The sequence below is a fragment of the Scatophagus argus genome, chromosome 23 (genome assembly GCF_020382885.2).
Source record: "Scatophagus argus isolate fScaArg1 chromosome 23, fScaArg1.pri, whole genome shotgun sequence".
Classification (NCBI taxonomy): Eukaryota; Metazoa; Chordata; class Actinopteri; family Scatophagidae; genus Scatophagus; species Scatophagus argus.
Window position 1 is genome coordinate 3,830,038 of NC_058515.1, and position 22,837 is coordinate 3,852,874.

The following is a 22,837-nucleotide window of genomic DNA, read 5'->3' on the forward strand; positions in this document are numbered from 1 at the left end:
AAATTGTAATTTTGCACACTTTCTAAACGAATCAAAACAAATCTTAGCACTCGATAAATATAACGACTGTAGGGCTAAATTAAACCTGAATTTAAAAAAAAAAAAACATGACAAGAAATAAGATGTAAATCCCTTTAATAAAACTCAATGAAACGCAGTGTAACAAAGGAAAAGAATCCAACAGAGAGCAAGTAGATAACATTTACAACCACAAAAGAAAAAAAAAAACTGTACAACTCTAAATGCCTGGAGTCACTTCTATTCTTCCAAAGATATTTTAATTAACCATTTCGTGATGACTGAAGGTAGACTTGGGGAGAAGGGAAAGGGAGGCATGTAATGTGATTTTATCTTCTTTTTTTTTTTTTCTTCTAATACATGAGTGTAATTTCATACACGGATGTATGCTTCATCAACGTGGCTGCGGAAGTATTTTTTTTTTTTTTTTTTTTTTTTTTTAAACCCACTGCTGTAGCGTACAGCAGAAGGAGGATGAGGTGAGCTGTGGCCAGGAGTGTTATTTGTACAAGATGTCGTAATGGCCAGGTCTATAGAGGAGGAAGATGCGTGGGTCGCCGCCTTCGGGGAAGACATGGTGATTGACTGTTCCTCCCTCTCCTCTATCCATGTATTCCACCAGGATGGATACATTTAGGGCCTGGGCTAAGGCGATGATGTGAATGTGGTCACTTTCTTTAGACATGGGCTCTACCTCCTAAAAAGCAAAAAGAAAACAAGCATGTTAACCATGTTAAGTGTCGGTTTGTTTTCACAGTCGGACTTAAAATGGTTAAATATCTGAACATCGTCACCATATATTTTTGTCATCCCTATTTACCCAAGGATGGCAGACTGTACTCTTTTTAAGCAACAAAAAAAAGTTCTTAGTAAGTAACTTAGTAGTAAGTACTGGTAATTAACCTAATCATTACTCAACATATACTGATACTGATACTGATATCATCCTACAACAGAGACCATTTCAAGCACTGATGTCTTGTTCCTGTTTTACTTTTAAGGTATGAAAGTCTGAATTATGTGTTTAACTTAACCAAGTATTTGTCTAAGATTCTATTTTCTTTTCCATAAAATACACCGCTCTGCTGCCAGTAGTTCATGTTTGTGACTGGTCATATGCCACAAACACCTCCTCTTTCATGTGAATGAGCTCATGACTGCATGAGGAAATCCTTGGTTCCCTTATCCAGCAGATAACCACCTCTGCGTGACTGTTTAGCATGACTGAGATTCGAAGATTAGTGAGCTCTACTGCAATGTTTTGGCCACTACTATTCATGATCATCCAGTTTCTCGGGTGGTATTAGTATCAGTAATAGGGTTAGCATGTTTTTGAAATCACTTAGAGAAGTACTATTACAACAAACAGAATCAACAAAAAGGAAATGTTAAAAGGAAAAAGTGGATGCACATGAATGCCTTTAAAACGAACACATCTCCAGTCCCGCCAAAGTGGCGACCATCTTTTCTATTAAAAGCAATCAACCACAAACTACCTTGAGAGGAAAAGACCTAGATTTGCTTCTAAAGAACAGCAAGTTCACCCACCTGCTGACAGAACTCCTTGACAGAGCGTCCTCCTTCTATGAAGTGCTGAAAGAAGCTATGCTCTCGCTGCAGGTAGCCTGAGGTGAGCAGCCGCAAGTACACGACCACATAGTCTGACACGTTCTGGTCGTTGAAAGAGGCCAGCAGCTCCTCCAGGCTTGGCTGTTTCTCACACAGTTCGATCAGGTCCATGAACTTGGAACAAAGACAGTATTAACATCATTAGGGTGATAAGTCCAACTTAAATCTTTTGTTGGGTAGCGAGCAACAATTAATGTAGTTTTTTTTTTTATTTCCTATGAAGGAAACTCACAGTATTATGAAAGTCTTCAATGGTAAACTCAGTGAAGCCCTCGTTAACCAGGTCCAGTTTACTTTTAGATGCAACTGCTTTGAACCTGTAGAGACAAAAAATGGACTGAATATTACAGCTGCCACATAGTAGAGACAGGACAAACAGACAAAAAAAAAAGATTTTATTTTTATCATAATAGACAAGAAACAAAATAAATATTTGATGGCTGTATACATAAATGTGTAGCTAGATCCCTACAAGTAACAAATCTGTATTAACAATAAAAAATAATCATATTAAATCAGCTACCAGGGGTACAGCCACAAGAATACAAAACTATGCCAAAAGAGACTTTAATAGTAAAAGATGACAGAAGCTTGAACTTGAGTGTAGAGGCCAAGAGCTACTACAGCACCAAATACTGTGACACTCACTTCTGAAGTTCTTTGCTGTCATCCAGCAGGGACTCGAGATGTGCAAAGCCAAAGGCTCTGTAGAAACAGTTCCCATCTGGTCGCGTCTTGCGAATGTATGAGTATTTTTTGTATAGGTCCTGCAACGAAACCAAAAAAAAAGAAATACTCGCACTACACAGTAAAATCAAATGCAAGAACTGTATTCAAGTAAATAAGCAAAAGACACTTTTATGTTGTGGCTGTGGAAAAACTGACAGCCTGGACTGTGAAAGAAATGCATCATGATGTGGTTGCTGTAACCCGAGAGCAGGCGTTATGGTTTGACTGACCTTGATCTTGAGCTGATAAACTGTGTCATCATCAGCATATTCCCTCTGCAGCACCGACAGGTCCTGTCTGTCCGACACTAAAGGGTTACTGTTCGCTATCTAGACACCCACACACAAACAAGTAAAATTAGCGCATGCATCATAAGCGACCTAACTCCGCTGTGGGCTTAGAGTTTTGAGGGTTGTGATTTTGACTGACAACATTAGCTAAGCAGCTGTACATTTCATTATACTATCACTTCCACTGCAATTTTGGATGTTTATTAAATAAAAGAATTATTTTAGTGAGTAATTATTTTCAGAGCGTGCAGACAAATTTCATGATTATCTTAACAGGTAAAGGTCAATGCCAGTGATTACTGGGTGACAAAACTTGGCAATTAAATAAAAGCAAATCAAAGGAGCATCATATTTAGTGCTGATTACATATGAGGGGCTAAGTTAGGTGCACAAATTTGTGTGGATCTTTAACCGTATAAGAAATGACTCTCCATAAACCTGGTACCCTGATTGTCCTGTTGCTCAGATGCAGAATAATGGCATATCATTTTGATTATGTTACCTAAAGAAATGAAAACTGCCCCTGCAAATAAAAATAAAAGGTTTTCTTACCTCCTGCTGAATTCTGTCCTGTTGAGCGATTATGGCCTCATCATATGCAAGGCAGTTCACTCCTGCGAAAGAAAATGGACAGATTAATTCAACCACAGAAGTAAACAGACAGAGACAGGCCCTCTATGATGGCTTAGCTTGTGCAAGGTAAGTGATCAACGACACCACATGAATACTTTAATATATGGTACCTGATTTAAAGCAATTCTATGTCAAACATGTCACAATGGAAAATTAGTTAAAATTTACACCTTTAGTAGGAAATTGCGTTGGTAAAACATTACACCATAGCCAACAAGTGTAGCAGTGTTAGCATGTTGAAAGTCCAAGGCTGTAGATTTACAGGCAAGATTTAAAAAAAAAAGTACACTACTAAAAAAAGAGTACCGCTGAAAGAAATTCCTCCAGCTGATTTAAGTCCGGGGATATGGGAAAAACAACCTGCTGTGCTACTAGGGAAACAACTGCTACCTACCCACACACACACACACACACACACACACACGCAACCACAACATTCCAGCTGGATTTGTGACAATATGCGAGCCTAACGCACTTGTAACAAATTTTGGTGACTTCCGCTAAAAACAAGCCACAATTTGACATGTACAAGTAAATCTGGCTGTAGTTTTTCAAAGTGATTGAGAAATTGATCTCAGGCGTCCTTGGGGGTGTTCCAGCGGGTCCTCAGCAATTTCCATTCATATGTAGACAACTACCACAATCACGGAGTGTATTTTGATCATGGTTTTTATACAGTTTTTGTTAGGAGAAAAAAAAAAAAAAAAAAAACCTTATCAGATGGGGGACCCTGCGACAAAAGCTCACCAAATGGGGCTCAACTGTCTAATTTGTATCAATTTAGGGGTACTTGGTGTGATAAAGTTTAAACAACCTGTACAGAAATGACGTCGCTCCCGCAGAAGCGCGTCCCTGGTGTCAGAGAAGATTTGTGCATTCAGTAACACGTTTAGAAATCCTGTTAATCAGTCTGTTTATTTATTCGTCTTCTTCACATTAAACAGCGACAGAGAAGTTGTTCTGGCGTTGATTGGTGAAATGAATTTTCTCAAGTGAACAAAAAAAAAAACGAATCACCAGCGCGGAATACGTTAAAGAATTTCATAAAACGAAGACAACGAAGATAGTTACATTTTCTTGTCAACATCTGCCGTCACCACGAGAAACTAAAAAAACCCCTCTGAACAGCAACAATCTAATACAAACTAATGTCTGTCAGCCTCACTTTGCTAGCCTGACCTGAGCGAAAACAAAACAAATTTCTGTCACGACGAATAATGCCGTTTTAGCAACCACAGGGGGCAAAGTGGGGCTTAATATTACGCCTATACGTTCATTGTTTACTTAAGTCAAAGACTCTGGGACTGTCACTTACTACAGCCCTGTCAGAAACTAAACAAGCATTTTTTTTCTTTGTGTAGCAATGGTAGCTAGCTAACGTTAGCCAACAAGCTCTGGCCTCTGCCTCCTCCTCACCGCTGCATGTCAGCCACCTTTATAATGGTTAGGGCAACGGCTGAAAAGCCGAGCGGACACTCCTATGAATGTGGGTCTCGCTTGCAAGAAGAATAGCCGCGCTCTTTGTTGAATATTTAGGGCTGTAACTGTTTCTCTCACCCTCCATCTCTCCCTGTGTTGATTCCTGCTGCTCCTCCGCCATCTTAGCTTTCCAGATCTGTTCTTCTTCTTCTTTGGATTACACAGACTAGACGCCACAACGGCGTATTGCTGCGCCCTACTGGTCGTTTCTAATATTCATTTTGACAAATATAGTAAGCCAATATAAAAAGAAATATTCCAGCAGTTTCTTAATTTTAGTCCAGTTATGTACACAGATATAACAACTAACTAACAGTTTTTATTCACTACAGGAGCTGCTGATTCATAAGCCATGCACCCATAATCAATAAGTGATCGAACCATTGCATGTCATCATCACTGACCCTTTGTCTGATTCCCAGTCAGATCCTGCCATACACCTGGAACGTTTATTTTTTCATATTTTCATATTTTCATACAACTGTCTCTATGTCATCCATCTAACCACGTTCCTAAAAAAGTTTTTGACTTTGTCAGAAGTTTTGCCGTGTATTTGCAAATTCTAACATGGCAATTGCTGTTTATGTGCAAATATCATGTATTTTGTTTTGTCTGTGGATATTATGAAGTCAGTTTGTCACATTTTGTCTATGAATGTTCTGAATCATTGGTTCATTCACTTTTTCACAGCTATTTGAATTTGGGTGAAAACATAGAACAGATTCCTTTCTTGCTTCCAGATGGCACCATTGTCCGCAAATAATGAAAGACTAGATTCTTTTAACATTTCGCTGCATATTCCACTGAAATGTAAATGTTAAGAATGTTATAAAGAACAGAGCTAATGACATTGCACAGGAAGGGTGCTAATTTATACCTCAAGTTCCCCAGATAACTCACTTCCAACCCTCACCTGTACCGACTTGTTGCATAAAAGGTTCGTGAATCCATTCAAAGCATTCTTTCTCTAATCCCAGCATCATATAGTGTTATTAATAACCCTTCCTTCCAGAGCATATGTCGTTTCTATGTCAGGAATTTCATTCAAGATCTGTTTCCTCTTTCTGCATGGCTTCATTCATTACACACATTTCATGATTTATGCATTTATTTATCAGACTAGAAAAAACAACCGTGGCAGATTTTTCATGTCAAAAACCCTAAACAAGACTGGATGTCCTGTTTAGGCTGTGTATTGTACATTCTCCCATTGTGATGAGTTGGTGCAGCCAAAGCAGACTGACCCAGGCCCATGGAAAACCCTTAAATTGGACTGGTTATTGGTATACCTGCAAATTAAGGTTTTTCATAAAATAGCTAACCTTTATCAACTTAAAGGTTATAGCAATATTCCACCCAGCAGGATACAGGAACTATGCATTTGGAGTCAGAATCAGAATCAGAATCAGAATTCCTTTATTAATCCCTGGAGGGAAATTCTCTGTCAGAGGGGCAGGGAGGTTAACAGGGCCTACAGCTCATTTTTTGCTCTTCGCAGTTTAATCCATTCCTGCTCAAGTGATGTCAGATTTTTTCAGTTAACTGTTAACGGAAAAAATTCAATGGGAATCTCAACAGAAAATTCCCTCAGCAGAGTAAACATCACTTTAAACAACCCATATTTAGATCATCTGGACAATAGTTTTTACCCAAAAGCTTGTGTTTTGGGGTACATTTAAAAAAAAACAAAAAAAAACATGTAAATTTATTTCAACCCATCAATACAAGCTCATACCCATATGTAGCCCTCAAAATACACGAAAATACCAGCACGTGATCAGGAAGATCTTTTTCCAAAGATTTCCAGTGGAATGCAGAGTCTGTCATAGTATTGCAGTTTTTAAGCTCATTCAGGTTCCTGCACTTTACAGTAGTACACATCAGGGGGCACTATCTACAACAAATAAACCTACATTCAAATATAACACCATTCATCTGCTGCTCCAGGTGTCAGCAAATAACATAAGGAACACTGCCTTTGCCACAAATTGACCCAGCATTATATCAACATTTGTAACTCAGATATCTTTTGACATTTGTGTTGGAAAAAGTAGCATTGCATTTATAGAACGTAACATAAATCAAAGAAGAAAAAAGAGAAAAATAATAATAATTAAAAAATAATACTTCATGTTTGCCAAAAAAAGCAAAATTGTTTTTATATGTATTTTTTTTTTCCTTTGGGACATTGCTTCCACATGAAAACAAAAAAGAAATAAAACCAGTGGTCCAAAAAGAATACATGCATGGTTTTGCCACAATATTAAAAATCTAGAACAGTTCAGGTCAAATTCCCACAGGATAAGCATCTTGTTATCTTGAATGTTGCAACAAAACAGCAGGCAGAAGATGGCAGCTTTTTTTTTTTTTTTTTTTGTCTCTCCGCAGTCCACAAAAGTAGCCATATCAATCAAGACTTAAATGAATACAAAATACAAAAGTGAAAATAAAGCGTGAAATCAACATGTATTTTATAAACATCTGGCAGCTTTTCCTACTCGTGTATGCATGTGTATGCACAAAGTATGTAACATATATGCTCTCCACTTTATTTGGTGTGCTTGTGCATGTTGGATATGTAAAACAGCATTTCTGCTCTAATCCTCACAACATAAGAGCACTGCATAGTGAGAACTACAAGATAGATGTATCGCATTTAGATTTAAAGATATAATATTTGCCATTTCCGTATTAAAATGTTTAACAACAAATAGACCTTTGTCATGTATATTGTTGAGTCATGTGCTTATATTATCCCAAATATTTACAGCCATGTCGAAACCAGAGAAATCTTCATGAGTTTATTCATGTGTTTCATTTTGTCAAGTGTTGCTGTAACATCTGGGAGAGGGTCAGCGAGTGAGGAAGGAAGCCTGCAAACATGGCCAACCATAATGTGAATAAAACTTTCAAATGAACAAGTCTGCCTGAGTCACATCAGCTAGTAAGTATTATAAAAATATTTCAAAACACATTTTTTAAAAAAGGAAGTCATTTTATATATTTATACAATCTTACAGATAATCACTCAACACTATTCATGTTCTGGCTGTATGAAGTCTTTATCTGATCCAAACTATCTCAGTGCTTAAGGCAAAAACACAAGGACAGGAAGACAATATGGAGGTATGCATGTTGCAGGTGTGGCAAAACAGGAACAAGCCCATGGTTTGGATCAGATCCCAAACCATGTTGTGTAAGGGAACCTAACACAGGCACTAAAGCAAAAAAATCCACCGCAGTAGAGATGTTTTGCAACCTACTTTTCTGATGTACCAACAACCCTATAGCCTCATCTACTTCTCCCCCCATTTCTTGTGTTCCTGTGTTGTTGAGTGTTTTCAACAACCCCCACAAAACATATGGCCGCTGGATCCACCTGCTGGCTGGTTCGAGCAACAGATGCCGTATTGTGAAAGATAAGATCAACAAGGAGTATCTCCAGCGAATAAACACCATCATAGCTGCACTGGAAATATTGCAACATTGTCTTTGTTTGTGCTGGTATTCCAGGAATACACAACACACATCACTTAATATCAGGAAGAGATCCACTTGATGCTTTGGAGCAGATTTTTCCCCTAAAGACCTTGTTCTATTGCACCATGCTCCTGCACAATTAAGACGATGCAGAATTGTAGTCAAGGTGCAGATCTCTGATAATTGACTACAAACAGGTTTTCTGGGCTGTGACCAAACCTCACCAATGTATCCACAATTGAATCACACCCAAGAACAAAGCCAGACAGTCTTGAAGTCTGTATTTCCCATCTGTCTGTTAAACTATCTGGGCCTTGTGAATCTGGGAAGCGTGTGGACTGACCACAGTGGGGCTTGGCCGAGGTTTTGGTCTGAGAGTGCCATTAGTCTGCTGATAGCGTCGCGCACTGTGAGCCTCGGACACCTGGGAGCTGTTGGTTTCACTATCTTGGTCATCAGGATGCTCCTGACTTGCAGGACCCCCCAAACCTTCATCTACTTCATCCTCATCGTCTGTTACCGGTGGGTAGCTGCAGCTCAGAGAAGGGTGCTGATGATTTTTGGCGACACTTCCTGGCCGTGAACCTCCGTCTGTCGGGACAATGGCACTGCCGTTTAGCTGTCTTACGATCTCAGAGGACTGTAGAATTGGGTAGGGCGATGGCACAAGAGGGGGGTGGAAACGAGATTCCTGCTGCAAAGACAAAAGTACAGACACATTTCCTAATTTCATCATCATCTGGTAAGTACAAAAAGATTAATAAGCTGGGTGAGATGCATTCCACCAATCAGGCTTTGACTTGCCCAGAAATACGTATCGACGATGACACACTTACCAAAGATAGAGAGCTGTTTCTCACATACGTCTCCACTCGTAATCGGTTCTCCTCGTCTCTTTCATAAAGCCTTTCTCTCCCCCTCCGTGAGTTGTTGTGCAGGACTGGTCTGCCCAGGTAGTCAAACGCTCCCCCTCCTCCTCCTCCCCGCCCACCTGAGATGGTAGATCGGCTGTCACGGTATTGAGCCTGCTCCTGGCAGCACAGGAAAAGACCCTGATCAGTATTTATGCGTAGAAATCGACTAGGCGCATTTCACAAAATGTTCAACTGTTGCTTTAAATACATTCTGAATTTGATTTTTATGTCGAGATTTGATTTGAATTGAAGTGAAATTCTGTCACGACATTGTCTGATTGATTTAGTTATTTCATTTTTAGTTGGTGGGCAGAATAGTGGTGGCAACTCAAGGAGTCCTTTCAAAATATATAATCTTTTGTTTTTACTGTAGAGGAAAACACAATTCAGAGCAACATTATGTAATATTTTCATGGACCCGACATCGCTGAATACTTCTTAATCATGATCATGGGGAATATAAATGTAAGCAATAAGAACCCTTCTAAAAAATTGATTCTAATTCACTGGTTGCATACTCTAAGGAACCTTTAGTCAGTACAGAGCAGGTCAGAAAAACATGCAAAAATGTGAACTATAAACCGATATATCATCAACATGTAAGTTTCCAATCATAACTGAAAAATGATCCATTTATTGTTTCATATGACCGACACGAAATTACAAATCTCTTAATAATCTTTTCCAACTTCTCCCTTCCGACAGTGCTACAGAACCTGTATTCTAAACCAACCAGACCTAGGAACAGCTTTGTTTTTTCCTATTTCCATCACTCGCATAAGTAACTGACCTGCGCCCTTGCAATCAACCTGCAACTGACATTCTGCGTGTGATTCATTCAGTCTGCTCACGCCAGCTATGTCGTGTTTTAACAACTTATGTTGCAGAGACACGTCAGTGGGCTGCACTAGCCTACCGCCCTGCACTTTATGTTGTCTTTTTATTTGTTAATTTATACCGTGTATGCTGCCTCATGTGCAGTTCAATATGTATCGTCTTGTCTTGTGTATACATCTTCTTATTGCTAGAGAAACTGGAATTGAATAGCTGAAACTATTCCTTTCAGCTCTACTATCCTTAGAGCTGAATGGGGATAATGTAAGAAATTCAAAAGCCATACTCTAAAAACAAAAGGTTCCAACAAGAAGGAGCGTAAAGGTAGCTCAAAGGTCTTCACTATATAGATTATTATATCAATATCTGAGATGCACTACATTCAGGTTTGAAATGTTGAAGCTCAGAACTTAGCCGTCTGGCATCTGGACAGAAAAGCCTCAGTTCCTGGCCCTGGCCTTGCATGCAGAGTTAGATAGATACGCAGACTGACCCCAAGGGAAGACAGGCTGTTCCGTAGGGTTCCCTCCACCTGCAGAGGGATGCTTTCCTCTGTCTGCAATGGAAAGAAACAGAAGACTGAATTACTAAACTTCCTAAACCAAAAATGTCAGTATGTGCATCCAACATCATGCCTTTTTAAAACTTCTAAACCCACTCACTTGTTTCCTCAAAAAGATAAATAAAGTAGGTCAAGATGATAACAGATAAGATAATAGCATTCATCTGCAACAACTAACTGACAGTTGTAGAGCACAGTCTTAGGTATTCATCACAGTAAAATTTCCAAACAAGAATCCTTAAATAAATGAAAAACATACGGGACCAACACTCTACCAGTTTTGATCAATGGTGTCATAAAGTCTGACAGCCTGAATCGGGTCATGCAGATGTAGTAGGATACGTAAGATGCTGCAGTGCACTGAGTGTGAAAAGAATAATTCAGTAGTACCACTCCTTTGGGATCCGTGCTGATAGAGTTCATTCTCCTGAAGGAAGCTTGCCTGGAGAGAGTGCTTATTTCCTCCCTGAGAAACAAGACATGGGGGGAAAAAAAGGGCAAAGAAATTTAAATTATATATTTACACTTCCCCTGTGACTTATATGTATATATTTGAGCATTTTAAGTAGTGCATGCTGAATATTTTTTCATTTTTCTTGTGTTTCCATTTTTTTCCATCTTAGTTTGTCTAAGCTGTTATTTTGCACATCCCCCACACACAGTCATTTATTACCTGAATTTTACACTTTCTGCTCCCCTAATTCTGCTTAACATGATCTATTGTTATAACTGTCAGTTGTAACATGCTTAATGACCCTGATTTGTTCCATTCTTAGTTATTCTTACTGATTCAATCCGCCCTGTGGATATCGTTACACTTTCATCTTATCTCATCTTAATTAAAACATCATCTTATCTCAACATACGTCTTCTGATTCAGCTCCCTCTCCAGTTTCTCGCTCTTGCGCTTGTGGTGGCAAGTGATGGTGATGACAATGATGAGCATTAAGATCAGCAGACCCCCGGCCACAGCCCCCACTATGATCATCAGCATGTTTTCATTCATTTTGTGATCTACGGGAGAGTCTGTAAAGTAGGGAGTGAATACAGATGGATGAGTGCATTTATTATCACAGTATGTATTACTGTAACAAGTCTTGGTATGTGATGTGCTGTCATCTACCTGTCACAGCAATCTCGACCTCCGCTTTCATCTGTCCCACTTCATTCTGCGCCACACATTGGTAAGTGCCTCCATCTGACGAGCTTAGTGGTCGCCCAAATACCAGTGTTCCATTCGGGTGGGCGATTGCACCTTCTGGCAACTCTCCACCGATTCTGTACACAGAGCAAAACAAAGTTACATTACACTGTGTTTAAATTAACACTAGGACCCCTCACTTTATAACCAGGATTAAGTGTGTTTTTATAAACAAGTTGTCCCATATTACATAGCTTGCACTATGGCTTACTAACCACAAGAACACACTGTGTTTTCTGTACAGAAGTTGTTTATGTTGTTGTGTGTGAGTGTGTATTTGTCATGGAGGCACATATAATTTACACTTTGTGGAGTTCCGGAACGATCTATGAATCCTGTTAACCAAATGTTCTAGACATCTTTAGATCTAAACAAATGCTTTCTACTTTATTTGTCACATTTAGATGTTTTCCTACATTTTACAGAGTAAAGTGAAGTAGATGTAGCGACAAGTAACATGTTCTTTTCTTTAAAAAAAACTTCATTAAGAAAAAACAAAAGTGTATAATTCCTTCTTGTTTAAACTCCTTTTGAACTTGCACACAGTCCCTTAGGAAGTTGAAAGCTGAAGTTTCTGTCAGCTGAGCTAATAAAACATTTTTAAAAGCCTTTCCTGAACTTTTTCTTGGTTTTGTTTGGTTTAATCAGTGAGAGTGAGAGAGTAGCAAAAGCTGCCTTGAGTTATATCATATATATATATTACAGTTAATATAAAAAAACATGTCTTTCAGTTGTTTGAACCACCACAATGTACCTGACAGAGTGACTCAGGGAAAATGTTTTCTATGAGCAACACTGTCCAGGGTGTTGCCTCCAAGTTGTTGTTTGAAGCATATTTGATTTAATCCGTTGGAACAGTTGGAACAGACTTGACCTTAATGTCTACCTCTTGCTGTGAACATTATCAACTCACACCAGAAATATCAATTGTATTTATAATTACAGGAACATATGCACTGAAACTAACAACTAACTAACCTCAGTGTATTGCACAGCACGCAGTTATGCTTTTTTTCATTACTAGCACGAAAGAGGAACTGTGTGTTTAACAGATGCAGTAGACACAGCTTCATGATAACATCTCACACAAACTCATACATTTTCCTCTCATCCCCAATACCTCTGTCGACCTAGGTCCCCCACAAGTTCACCTCTTCCCTTATCAGGGCTGCTCATTCCTTTCCCTTTTTTTTCTTATCCCCCTCTTCCTCCCTCCTTCGTGTGAAACTGTCTGCACTCTGCGCAAGCCGCAACAAGACAATGTGACACCAGATATTACTTCACCTGCCGCCTTTCTATTGACAAAGCCAACAGGTTTGCCCGCTGCTGCAGCTGCCACACATGTGTGTGTGTGTGTGTTGTGCGCGTACATGATCATGACTGTGTATGCTTGTATGCATGGCGTGTGTCTGGTAAGCCTTATTCACAAAAACTTATTCCCAGGGTGTGTTCCTGTGACTAACAGCAAGTAATATCTACATCATCATCAGTCAAAAACAAACCAGAAGAAATCTCACTAAAACTTTTACTTACATTTTTTTTAATTATATTTCAGATGTACCTACACTCCGTGTGTATGTACAGAATTTCTCCCCTGGGGCCTAACTGTCACTTCTCATAATTCAGTAGAAGCCATTTCTCCTTCAGTCAAAAGGGGTCACTTTTTGTGCCTCCCTTGCTTTTTTGCCAAATTGTACACCACACACAGAGAATATCTTAATGAACCAAAGGAAATAGTTTAAAGTTGACGCCACACAACTCAAGCAGAAGAAGTCAGGCATTTGAGTCAAACCCTTATCTGAGATTAAAGCTGACCAGTAACGTGTCACATTTTGAATTTGTTTCCATTCAGGCAGAAGAACCAGGAGGTGACAATTCCAGGGCTTGTTTGACTAAGTCATGTGGAAAGGGTGGAGATCCTCCCCTACTACACAGTGAAAAGTTATTTCAACTGAGTACACTATTTGAGTGTTCAGTAACTAATCTCAAATTGCTTGTTCAAAGGATATATTAATTGTAACTGTACTGACTCAACATGACTTTTTGATAAGCTTTCAATATTAAAAGTGACCTTTGGAGTTTTCTTGTAAACAGACCAAACTTTTGTTTACTTTTAGCGTTTTGTACTGAAATGCTTTCTGCATATCCTTGAGGTCAAACAAATGTGGTGTGTACATTTTCTTCCTCATGAAACATTTGCGACACAGCATATAACCATTTCCAGCATCAATGACCTGTGGAGTCTGCTCACCAAGAGGAAGACTTTGGAGCAGCTGGTCCTAGAACTGCCGTTTACGGATGACTGCAAGTTGACTGCTCATACATAAGAGGCACTACCATGCATAATCTGCTTCATGGCAAAGGCCTCTGACCAAACAAACAGCCTGAAAAAGACCAGGCTCCATCTGGTGAACCCTATAGTTGGTTGTATATCGCCATCAACAGCACCAAATTCAACACAGCTGTTCAAGCCGCTGCTATCACAAGCTAGCATCTATCGTCATTGATGGCACCAAGAAGCAATCAACAGAAAATGCTGGCACTGCTGCATAATTTTGAAGCTGACAGACGAGCAGCTGGAGGGACATGCTGCCTTTCGGACATCACTAGCCAAAGGCCTCCCCTGTGTGTGGAAAGGTCTGTGTCTCACAGTACTCCACAGCAACCTCCAAGCCTGCAAAATATAGAATGACCATCCTTCCCTGATCCTCAAACAGATGAAGTCATTAAAGTTTGCACAGTTTAGCACAATTTTGAGTATTCCAAATCATGCATTGTTTACATCCATGTTGACTTGCTAGACTTCTTCTTTACTGCCATTTGTATGTGCATTGCTACATGTCTTGCACATTACTGTAGCTAATGTCGATTGATGGATTAGGTGGACTGTAACAAACAAGATACCCATTCAAACAAAACTAACTTTAGTCTGAACTGCTCAGATATAACATTCTAATCAGTTACTGTTCATATGTACATGCTAGTCTTCATCAAGGTTAGTATGATCTGATTTGATCAGATCTGTGGCTGATCTGAGAAACAACACTAAGTATTCATTGTGTAATTTTTTTCAAGTCAGCATTGAAGGCCAGGTCAAATACAATGCTGCATTATGCTAGTAAGCTCGAAATGTCAACGGACATTTGACTTTTATTCAAATTAGAATCTGATGTCAGAAGGCTTCATCTCATGACTGCTTGTTTTGAAATGCTTCTGAATGTGGTAACCAGAAATGTGAGAATAAAATGATATGAAACTAGAAAGTGGTATCTCTGTATAAACTGTGTTAGTAATAAAACATGATTTTATTTTCCAAACGGGAATATGACAGTTTATACAGTATATCAATATCACTTTGAATTGCATGCTTTTTGAGGCAGCTAAAGCAAAAAGTCCTGGTCTTAAAGAAGACCAGGAGAAAATAATCAAAAGATCCTAGTCAGGAGAAGGTGTTTTTACTTAAAGCTGAAATCACTAACATAACTGCAAGAGTAATTTGTTACTTTGGCCACTGATGATGACCTTGAGTGCAACCTCACTCAACATCCTAATTTATACACACACCTGGTAAAATTATAGCAATAATATAATTACTTGGTAAGTTACAAGAAAATTAACAGTGACCAGACACATCAGACAGTTAGTCACACAAGCACCAGACAGCCAGAGAGGTAGGCGGGCCCTGAAGTACCTGATCCAGGTAATCTGTGGTTTGGGGTTTCCTTCACTCACGCATCTCAGGGCTGCATTCTCCAAACCCAGGAACCAGTCTCTATTGTAGCCAGACACCTCTGCATGTGGGGAGACTAGGAGGAAGAACAACACTTTATGAGCTTTGTTCAACTGAGACAAGTGAGCGAATAAAAGGAGGAATTGAATGAATGAAATATTTTAGAAGAAACCAAAACTGCAGGAACATGTTTTACTTAATTTAATATTGCAAAAAAAATGTAGGTACTGCAAACTGGGGGAGGGCAATGTGGGGGAGGAATATGAAGTGTGAATGTGCTACAGTGCTGCTAAAGTTTGTTCCTGCTTTATCATGATGCTGACACTGATAAAAATAAAAATAAAAAAAAGTAAGAAAAAAAAAAACAGGAAGCAAGGCTCTGAAAGTACCAACAATATTGTAACCATTTTCTTGCTCTTTGCAAGTTTTGAATGCATTCACGTCTTGGCTGTGTGTTTTCTGCATGTCTTTTCAAGAGACCACTTCGAACTTTCAATGTAACACTCACAGTGCACCACCAAGCTGTTTGTGAGCCTGCGTGGGGCCAGTAAAGTCGGATGCCACACCAGACAGTCCAGTTTTTTGCCATTCATGTCCCTCAGGGGTTTCAGGGAGTAGTACGAGATGACGACCCCATTGGCAGTGGAGCGATTAGTGGACTGGCCGCTCAGGTCAGAGTCCCAGGAGAGGCGGGGAGGTGGCCGGGCTACACAACGACAAGAAGCAGCCTGCCGGTAGGTCTGTCCCTCCACCAGAATCACAGGGTCCAGGGTGGCGATAGGAACGGCTGGAGGGACAGATTGTTACAATCAGAGTAAAGATATTGATGATAAGTAAACACCCTTAACTGGTAGTGTCGAATGCATATATAGACCTTCAAAGTGTTAACATCTGACCTATAATTAGCTGACATAGACAGATATGAACACAGACATGGCTGAAGTGCCAACAACAAAAGTGGGATGGGAAATTTATACCCATCACTGTACAGTTTCTTAGGGGTTTTTAATTTACTTTTTATAGTAGCTTGTTACATAGTTTAGTCTCCCTCCCCAACAGGCTTGACCAAATCTTGAATGAAAACAATGAAACAAATAAAACTCTTGATAATCTAAGATCACCAGCGTGTTTACTATGCTGGTGATTAATTGCCTTTCAGGAGCATATGAAATGCTTAACTTTGTGTGTGGAAAACTACTGACTAACAAAGGTGCTGAGTAAGTATGTAGTTATTATTATCTTACTTCATTGTTAGTCATGTAAAACTCATTATGCCCTAGAGTTTTCAGTTTTGTACAACATATTAAAGCTCCTGTTGCTGCAACAACAAACGTGACTGTGCTCATGGTTTTTTTCTACTATATGGCAGAGCCATGTGGGAGGGACTCACTCCACACGATGAGTGACATCTCTTTGTCAAAGTTGCCTAAGGGAAAGGTGCTGATGTGGCATATGTACTTCCCCTCATCAGAAATTTCTGTGCTCATGATGACCAGAGATGAGTCCACGACGGGGTCGCTATTTTGAAAGCGCACGCGTTGAGACCACATCCCAAATGCTGCAAATATAGATAGAGAGAGAGAGAGAGAGGCAAAAATAATAAAGAAGTAAAAACGAGAAAAGAGAGGAAGGAGAGTTAGGAAGGGAGAGAGTTAAATGACCATGTGAGAAAGGATGTGACACAAAAATTAAGTCCAGCAAGTTGATAACACACCTCAGGGTTTCTTTTGTCACTTTCAATTTCATGCACATGCCTGCACCCTTGAAATTACATTTACATTCTCGGTGTTCGCTCTCGTTCTTATTCAGCATGTCTCATACACACAATGGCTATAAGCTTCTGTGCCAAATAACTACAAATGAACCTAAAGAAAAGCAACCAATAATCCTCGACCCTCGAAACACTCCTGTAATGCCACAACTAAATAGTCAGTGTCTCTCACAATCCACACTTCATTTAACAATTTTGGATGGCTGTGAACACGTGCCTCGAAGCTCTATTAGTTCTTTGAATGGAGAAAAAAAAGCCTCCAACCAACACTTGTCAACTGAAACTGACAAAACCACTTGTAATACCAGAAGTTTTGCTCGGTAGAGTGAGCTTATAAGAATGAGTGCTAATGATAAGAAGAAATTTGTGTGTGACTGAGGAAAGGGAGAGTTATTCACTGTGGAGATATTATGAGAAACTTTTTTGACATGTGGCAACTGATGTAAAGTCACCATGTCTTCAGTGAGTGTGCCTCCAGAGCAAGGCCACAGTGAACTAACCTGTCTGTCCATTAGTGCGGTGTGCAGTCACAATCTGCTCCTTGGTGGCATCAGGTTTTTCCTGATACCAGGTGACCTGTACCACCTGCTGGTCCGCAGTTGGCTGGTAGCGACAAGGCAGGACAGTCTCCTCTTCTGCCAAGGAACGTATGGGATCGTTTGAAGGGAGATCCACAAAGTCTCCCTTTATCACTGCAACTGAAAGAAGTGAAAAGCTAAATGCATCTACAGAGTATTTCCTGAGTGTTTTCTTTCAGAGATAACTGACTGGTAAAATGATTTTTTTAAGCCCGTGCTTTTGAGCTGACTTTTTTCTCCTGAGAGAAAGAGCAGGGCAGGAAATTGCCTCATGCTAATTTGCGAATTTAAAAAGAGAGTATAGCTTTACAAGGAAGAAGCTAAGTGTTGCACACTTTGAAGAGCGTGGTTTGGCCTTAATAATTTGTTTTTGCTGACCTTTCAAGTTCAAACTACAGCCACAGGCTACTTGTCTTGTCTATATTGGGTGTAACTGTCTGGGAAACAGTATGGTCATTAGAGTGTATGATGAGTTCATGATTTTAGTTTTGTTGTGGAAAATGATTCCATGTTTGTGCTTTAGGAAACTGGTTGTTAGTGGTGCGCATTTGAGAATTGTGCCTTTTCTCTTTAAGAGTTGGTTGTATACGGGTCACATAAGGGTCATGACCAGAGGATTATGGGTAGAGCGCCAACAGAGATGTAACTTGTGATGGACTCACAACATTAAAAAAGTGAGATGGACTCTGCATTAGGTTTATGGCACTAATGTTGTCACGGTGTTTTTGTGACTGTTTTCAAGAGTCAGCGTTTAAGAACATAAACATCATGAAAGCATCAGTATGAAGTGTGGCCATTTATTCAACCAATGCAGCTATATTGGGTCCAGTGAATACAATACAAGTTGCATTAGTTTGCTATGAGCTTCTTCTTTGTCTCTGAAGCTACCCAGCAGACATTAATAATGTTTCATTAACACAAACCCATTAAAAGTTTCTTCTTTTAAATGCAATAGCCTGAAAGCAAATTTTCCTAAAAACAATTCCTTTTATATAATATTTCTTAATGTTTGTGGACCTAACTTTCAATAGTCCTGTAACACATCACAGCACGTGCAAAATTAGAAATTCAAACTAACCAAAACCAAACATTTTTGGAATTTAAAGACTAGAGAAGCAGAGAAGAACTGTAAAGAGTGCAGACAGAAGAGAGGGAGGAGAGAGAAAACAGGTTGTCGTTGTCTATCAGTAAGGCTGAGTACCAGTGAAGATATGTCGCTTAACTAGTTGCTCGAGATAAACTTTCAAAGCAAACTTACAGAGGGTTATCTCAGTGTCTGGACATTAAGGAAACTTGAGCTGTTTAACAAGGCCTCAGGAAACATATAGGACATAAAACACAGACAACACACACTGTGCATTGTGGGTATCACACAGTCACACTGTAGCACTAACAACTGCAATGAATCTTTTTACAGATCACATAAGATAAGATAAGATAAGATAAGATAAGATAAGATAAGATCACATAAGATAAGATAAGATAATCCTTTAATAGTCCCATAACTGGGAAATTGCAGTGTTATAGCAGCCAAAAGGACACAGAGGGTGAAGAGCATGCAAAAATAAGAGCAGGATGTGTATTCAAAAGAATAAATACACAGGAAACAAGCAACTGTACACAGTACAGAAAGACTTTCTACACTAGAGTTCCTCAGGTTGTGGTTATTTATTGCACAGACTTTGTTTCAGGGACTAAGTAGTAAACACTAATAGTTTGAAGCAGACTAACTCCAAAGGGTCATCTTCGCTTCTGCTGTTGTCTAGCAATCACACACAGACTTAATGCACACTAACAAGTTACTGATGCCTCCAACAAGTGGTTAATGGTAGTAAGAAATTGCAAAAGCAAAAAAGGATATTTCTCTTGGCACGCTGCTAAAACAAAGAAGAATGCAATGTGAGATTCCTGCTCATGCATACAAATGTAATGTAATCTGGGCCACCTAAAAGCCTGAACAGGTGACACCTCAACACAATGTATTATTGTTTTCCTGCTCTTGGCGTCAGACTTGTGTTGCTGGTGATTGATTTAATGTCAGAAGAAGCAGCTTCCTGACAGCAATGACCCTGCTGAGACTCAGGGAAATCAGTTTGCATAAAAAATTAATTGCGGCAAAAGGATTAGTCCCAAACTCTAATGATTTATCAATTCACAACATCGCAAACCATGTCTATCTAAGTTGAAATTCAATACAGCAGGCCTTTTCATATGATGTCTCTAAAATGGCCTGATCAGAAAAAAATCTACTTTTTTTGGTCAGATGACTATTCTCACTGTCACATCAATGCTTTGTGCTGTAGGTTGTAGTTCTAACTTGTTTTTACTGATAATGCAGCATCTGTTCTCACATGTCTACATTTTCTGTTTCAGTTTGATCAAGTTTTGGTTTGCTAATATGTGTAAGTTACTGACCATTCATTTGCAAGTATCAGAGGTAGAATAGGAAGCTAGCAGCTGTTTAGCAGGTCTAATGCTTACAGTCTTAGTTTAGCATGTTAACACTTGCTGATTAGCTCTTAACATACCTCAACCAATGTACAGCTGAGGCTGGAAATGTCAATACTTTGTGGGTCATAAAACAAAAAAAAAAATACCCAACATACTATATAAAAATTAAATTAAAGTAAGCATTTGCCACAGTTAATACAATTCATTCCAAGGGTGGCGTGAAAGGCTGAGTCAAATTCATTGTCCATAGCACAATAGTGGGACAGAAAATATCAGAGGATCACCAAAGTCAGTCATCCTCTGGTGGCCATGAATGGCTGTGTAAAATGCCATCGCAATCCGCCCAGCACTTTATCCAACAAATTTCAGTCTGGGCTTAAGTGATGGACTGGACAAATTTCCATCCATAGTCCTACAGTGCCGGCATGGATAGCAGAAAGTGGAGCGTCACCTTATAAGGTAAAGGTTAAAGATCTTATACTCCCATAGAAGACAGTTTTGTATGGGAGCATAAGTCCACAGCCTACTGTCTCATGTGTATCAGTCTCAAACTGTGCTGCTCTTAAAGGTGTTGATTCAGTACCTGACGTGGGAATCTGTTGAGATATGTGAGTGGGTAGGATATGATTCACGCATTTACCATCAGCGAGATGAGTGTACTCCGCATACAGGTGTGTTTTTCCATGAGTGAGTGAGTGTGTGTGTGTGTGTTTATCAACTTGGGGTTTGAGCCTATCATGGAATCTGCCTGTACTGCATTACAGCAATAACACTCCACCTATCCTGCCTTTCTGTATGGCATGGAAGATGTTTTCATACCAGATACTCATTTATCATTGTCTGACAATGTGTAAATATTTATATTTTGGCAGATACATTCCTGACTTCACCTATTTCCTAAGAAATAGGCTCATACTCTGGTTAATACATTACGAAACAAACAGAGAGACTTTATGAGGAAAACACACAGGGACACACTCTCACACACACAGAGAGAAACTGGGAGCATCATTGCAGTTTTTCCAAAACAGACAGAAGGATGGGATTTGATCAACAGCAACCTGTTTTTCCTGAAGTATCAGACAGCGCCCCGAGTATTTTCTTGAACTGCACTGCTCCCAAGCTAAGTCTCTACCCGAGAAAAGCTGGCCGTCTGCCCAAAGTGTGCAGAACTACATTTATGAATATGCATGGCACACTGTAAGCCTGTTATTGGTTGGCTTTTGTGATCAAGAAAACTGAAGGTCACCTCTACAGAAGTTTTCTCTTTTAATACCAAATTTTAAATCCCTATTTGTAATGTTCTTTTAACCATTACATATATACACAGCCTGTTGCAATGCCACTGTGTGTAGCTTAAAGACAGTATAGGAGTATTGAAGGAATCCAGATAAACATGAAACAGTCCCCAAAATATAGTCACTACATACAAGGAGTATCACATCTAACAGCAGACGTTCAGTTAAGCTCTAAAAGAATGACAAAACCTTCTGTATGAGATGTAAAGCCTTCTTACCAAAGATCCAGAGGACACAGAGACACAGAGAGAGTGTGTTCAGCAGAGATGTCATTCTCCTCGGCAGCCACTGTTCACTGTGCACAAGCTGGGAAAATTTCAGAGCAGGAAGAAAGCTCATCAGTCCAGGTAATAGTATCCTACATGACAGCCATGCATGAAGCACTGAGGCGGACTCATGGCTCACGCTGTTGGATCATCCTTGTTGTTCTCTCTTTTATTTTTTTCAGGCCCAGATGCCTTCCAAAGTTGTAGTTGTATAAAGTAAAAGATCAAAAAAGTGTAAATCCTTTCAGTTTGGTTAGGTGTAGATGTTTGTCAAGCACACGCCATCATGTTTGCCCTTTAGAAAAAAAAGAATGAGCAGCTTTACCTGTTTGGGATACACCTGTTTCTGCTACACCTCTCCCTCTCTCTCTCTCTCTCTCTCACACACACACACACACCTACCCACAAACACACATGCAAATACACGTACATTTGCGCCAAAAGTCACCATTCCGGTTTGGTAAAAGCAATATGACAGTTATTTTCTCGTCTTTACTTGCTCTGTTTGGAGGAGAGGCAGCTGAAAAGCAGACACAGAAGGCCAGTTTAAACTGTGTCTAAATGACGCATGCTGTATATTATAAAAGGCTACTACACTAGATTGATGTCAAAACAAAAGGTGCCTCCTCCCATAGGAAAAAAAAACAAATTAATCCCTTAAATTAAACGGGATAATCAGAAATACCCGCAAAGATGACCGACTTAGAGAAACTATGCAGATTTCCATAACTTAAATCACAGGAATAAACCTATATGTCCACTTTTGTCAGGCTACATTTAATTGAAAAATACCTACATTTAATCAAGACATTCAGTGGTTAAGGATAATGAAACATCATCATCGACAAGCACCTCATAAATCAACAGTACATCACACTGTGTGTTTTCCTCTTCCATGATGGCATTACAGTCTTTTTTCTCCTTTATTGGTTACATGTTAAACAGGTTTTTAATCAGTCAGATCTGGGCTAACT

At 39.4% G+C, this 22,837-nt stretch overlaps 2 protein-coding genes across 3 annotated transcripts; both read right to left on the minus strand.

Moving 5' to 3' along the window:
• Positions 1–118: 118 nt before the first annotated feature.
• Positions 119–4,973, minus strand: otub1b (OTU deubiquitinase, ubiquitin aldehyde binding 1b). 2 transcript variants are annotated; one of them, XM_046380950.1, is made up of 7 exons: positions 4,857–4,973; positions 3,219–3,280; positions 2,607–2,705; positions 2,296–2,414; positions 1,880–1,964; positions 1,567–1,761; positions 119–715 (listed from the first exon to the last, which is right to left on the minus strand). In XM_046380950.1, exons 1-7 carry the CDS (start codon positions 4,897–4,899, stop codon positions 518–520), a joined length of 801 nt encoding a protein of 266 aa, XP_046236906.1. In that variant the 5' UTR covers positions 4,900–4,973; the 3' UTR covers positions 119–517. The 2 variants fall into 2 exon arrangements, with proteins under 2 accessions (XP_046236906.1, XP_046236904.1); XM_046380948.1 differs by having other exon boundaries at positions 3,219–3,284; positions 4,858–4,949.
• A 1,254-nt stretch (positions 4,974–6,227) lies between these two features.
• On the minus strand, positions 6,228–22,487 carry nectin4a (nectin cell adhesion molecule 4a). Its single transcript, XM_046380484.1, has 11 exons — positions 21,816–22,487; positions 17,771–17,968; positions 16,890–17,057; positions 16,008–16,286; positions 15,461–15,575; positions 11,692–11,846; positions 11,435–11,594; positions 10,959–11,034; positions 10,500–10,562; positions 9,095–9,289; positions 6,228–8,952 (listed from the first exon to the last, which is right to left on the minus strand). Exons 1-11 carry the CDS (start codon positions 21,934–21,936, stop codon positions 8,557–8,559), a joined length of 1,926 nt encoding a protein of 641 aa, XP_046236440.1. The 5' UTR covers positions 21,937–22,487; the 3' UTR covers positions 6,228–8,556.
• Positions 22,488–22,837: the final 350 nt, after the last annotated feature.

What these genes read in the sequence shown, in the direction of transcription:
- otub1b (XM_046380948.1), bottom strand. Translation starts at nt 4,899, where the DNA reads ATGGCGGAGGAGCAGCAGGAATCAACACAGGGAGAGATGGAG. An exon ending in TTTATCAGCTCAAGATCAAG is followed by an intron (nt 2,415 to 2,606) that starts GTCAGTCAAACC and finishes GTTTCGTTGCAG; the next exon opens with GACCTATACAAAAAATACTC. An exon ending in TCAAGGAGTTCTGTCAGCAG is followed by an intron (nt 716 to 1,566) that starts GTGGGTGAACTT and finishes TTTGCTTTTTAG; the next exon opens with GAGGTAGAGCCCATGTCTAA.
- nectin4a (XM_046380484.1), bottom strand. Translation starts at nt 21,936, where the DNA reads ATGAGCTTTCTTCCTGCTCTGAAATTTTCCCAGCTTGTGCACAGTGAA. An exon ending in GCACGGATCCCAAAGGAGTG is followed by an intron (nt 10,563 to 10,958) that starts GTACTACTGAAT and finishes TTTCCATTGCAG; the next exon opens with ACAGAGGAAAGCATCCCTCT. An exon ending in GAAACAGCTCTCTATCTTTG is followed by an intron (nt 8,953 to 9,094) that starts GTAAGTGTGTCA and finishes TTGTCTTTGCAG; the next exon opens with CAGGAATCTCGTTTCCACCC.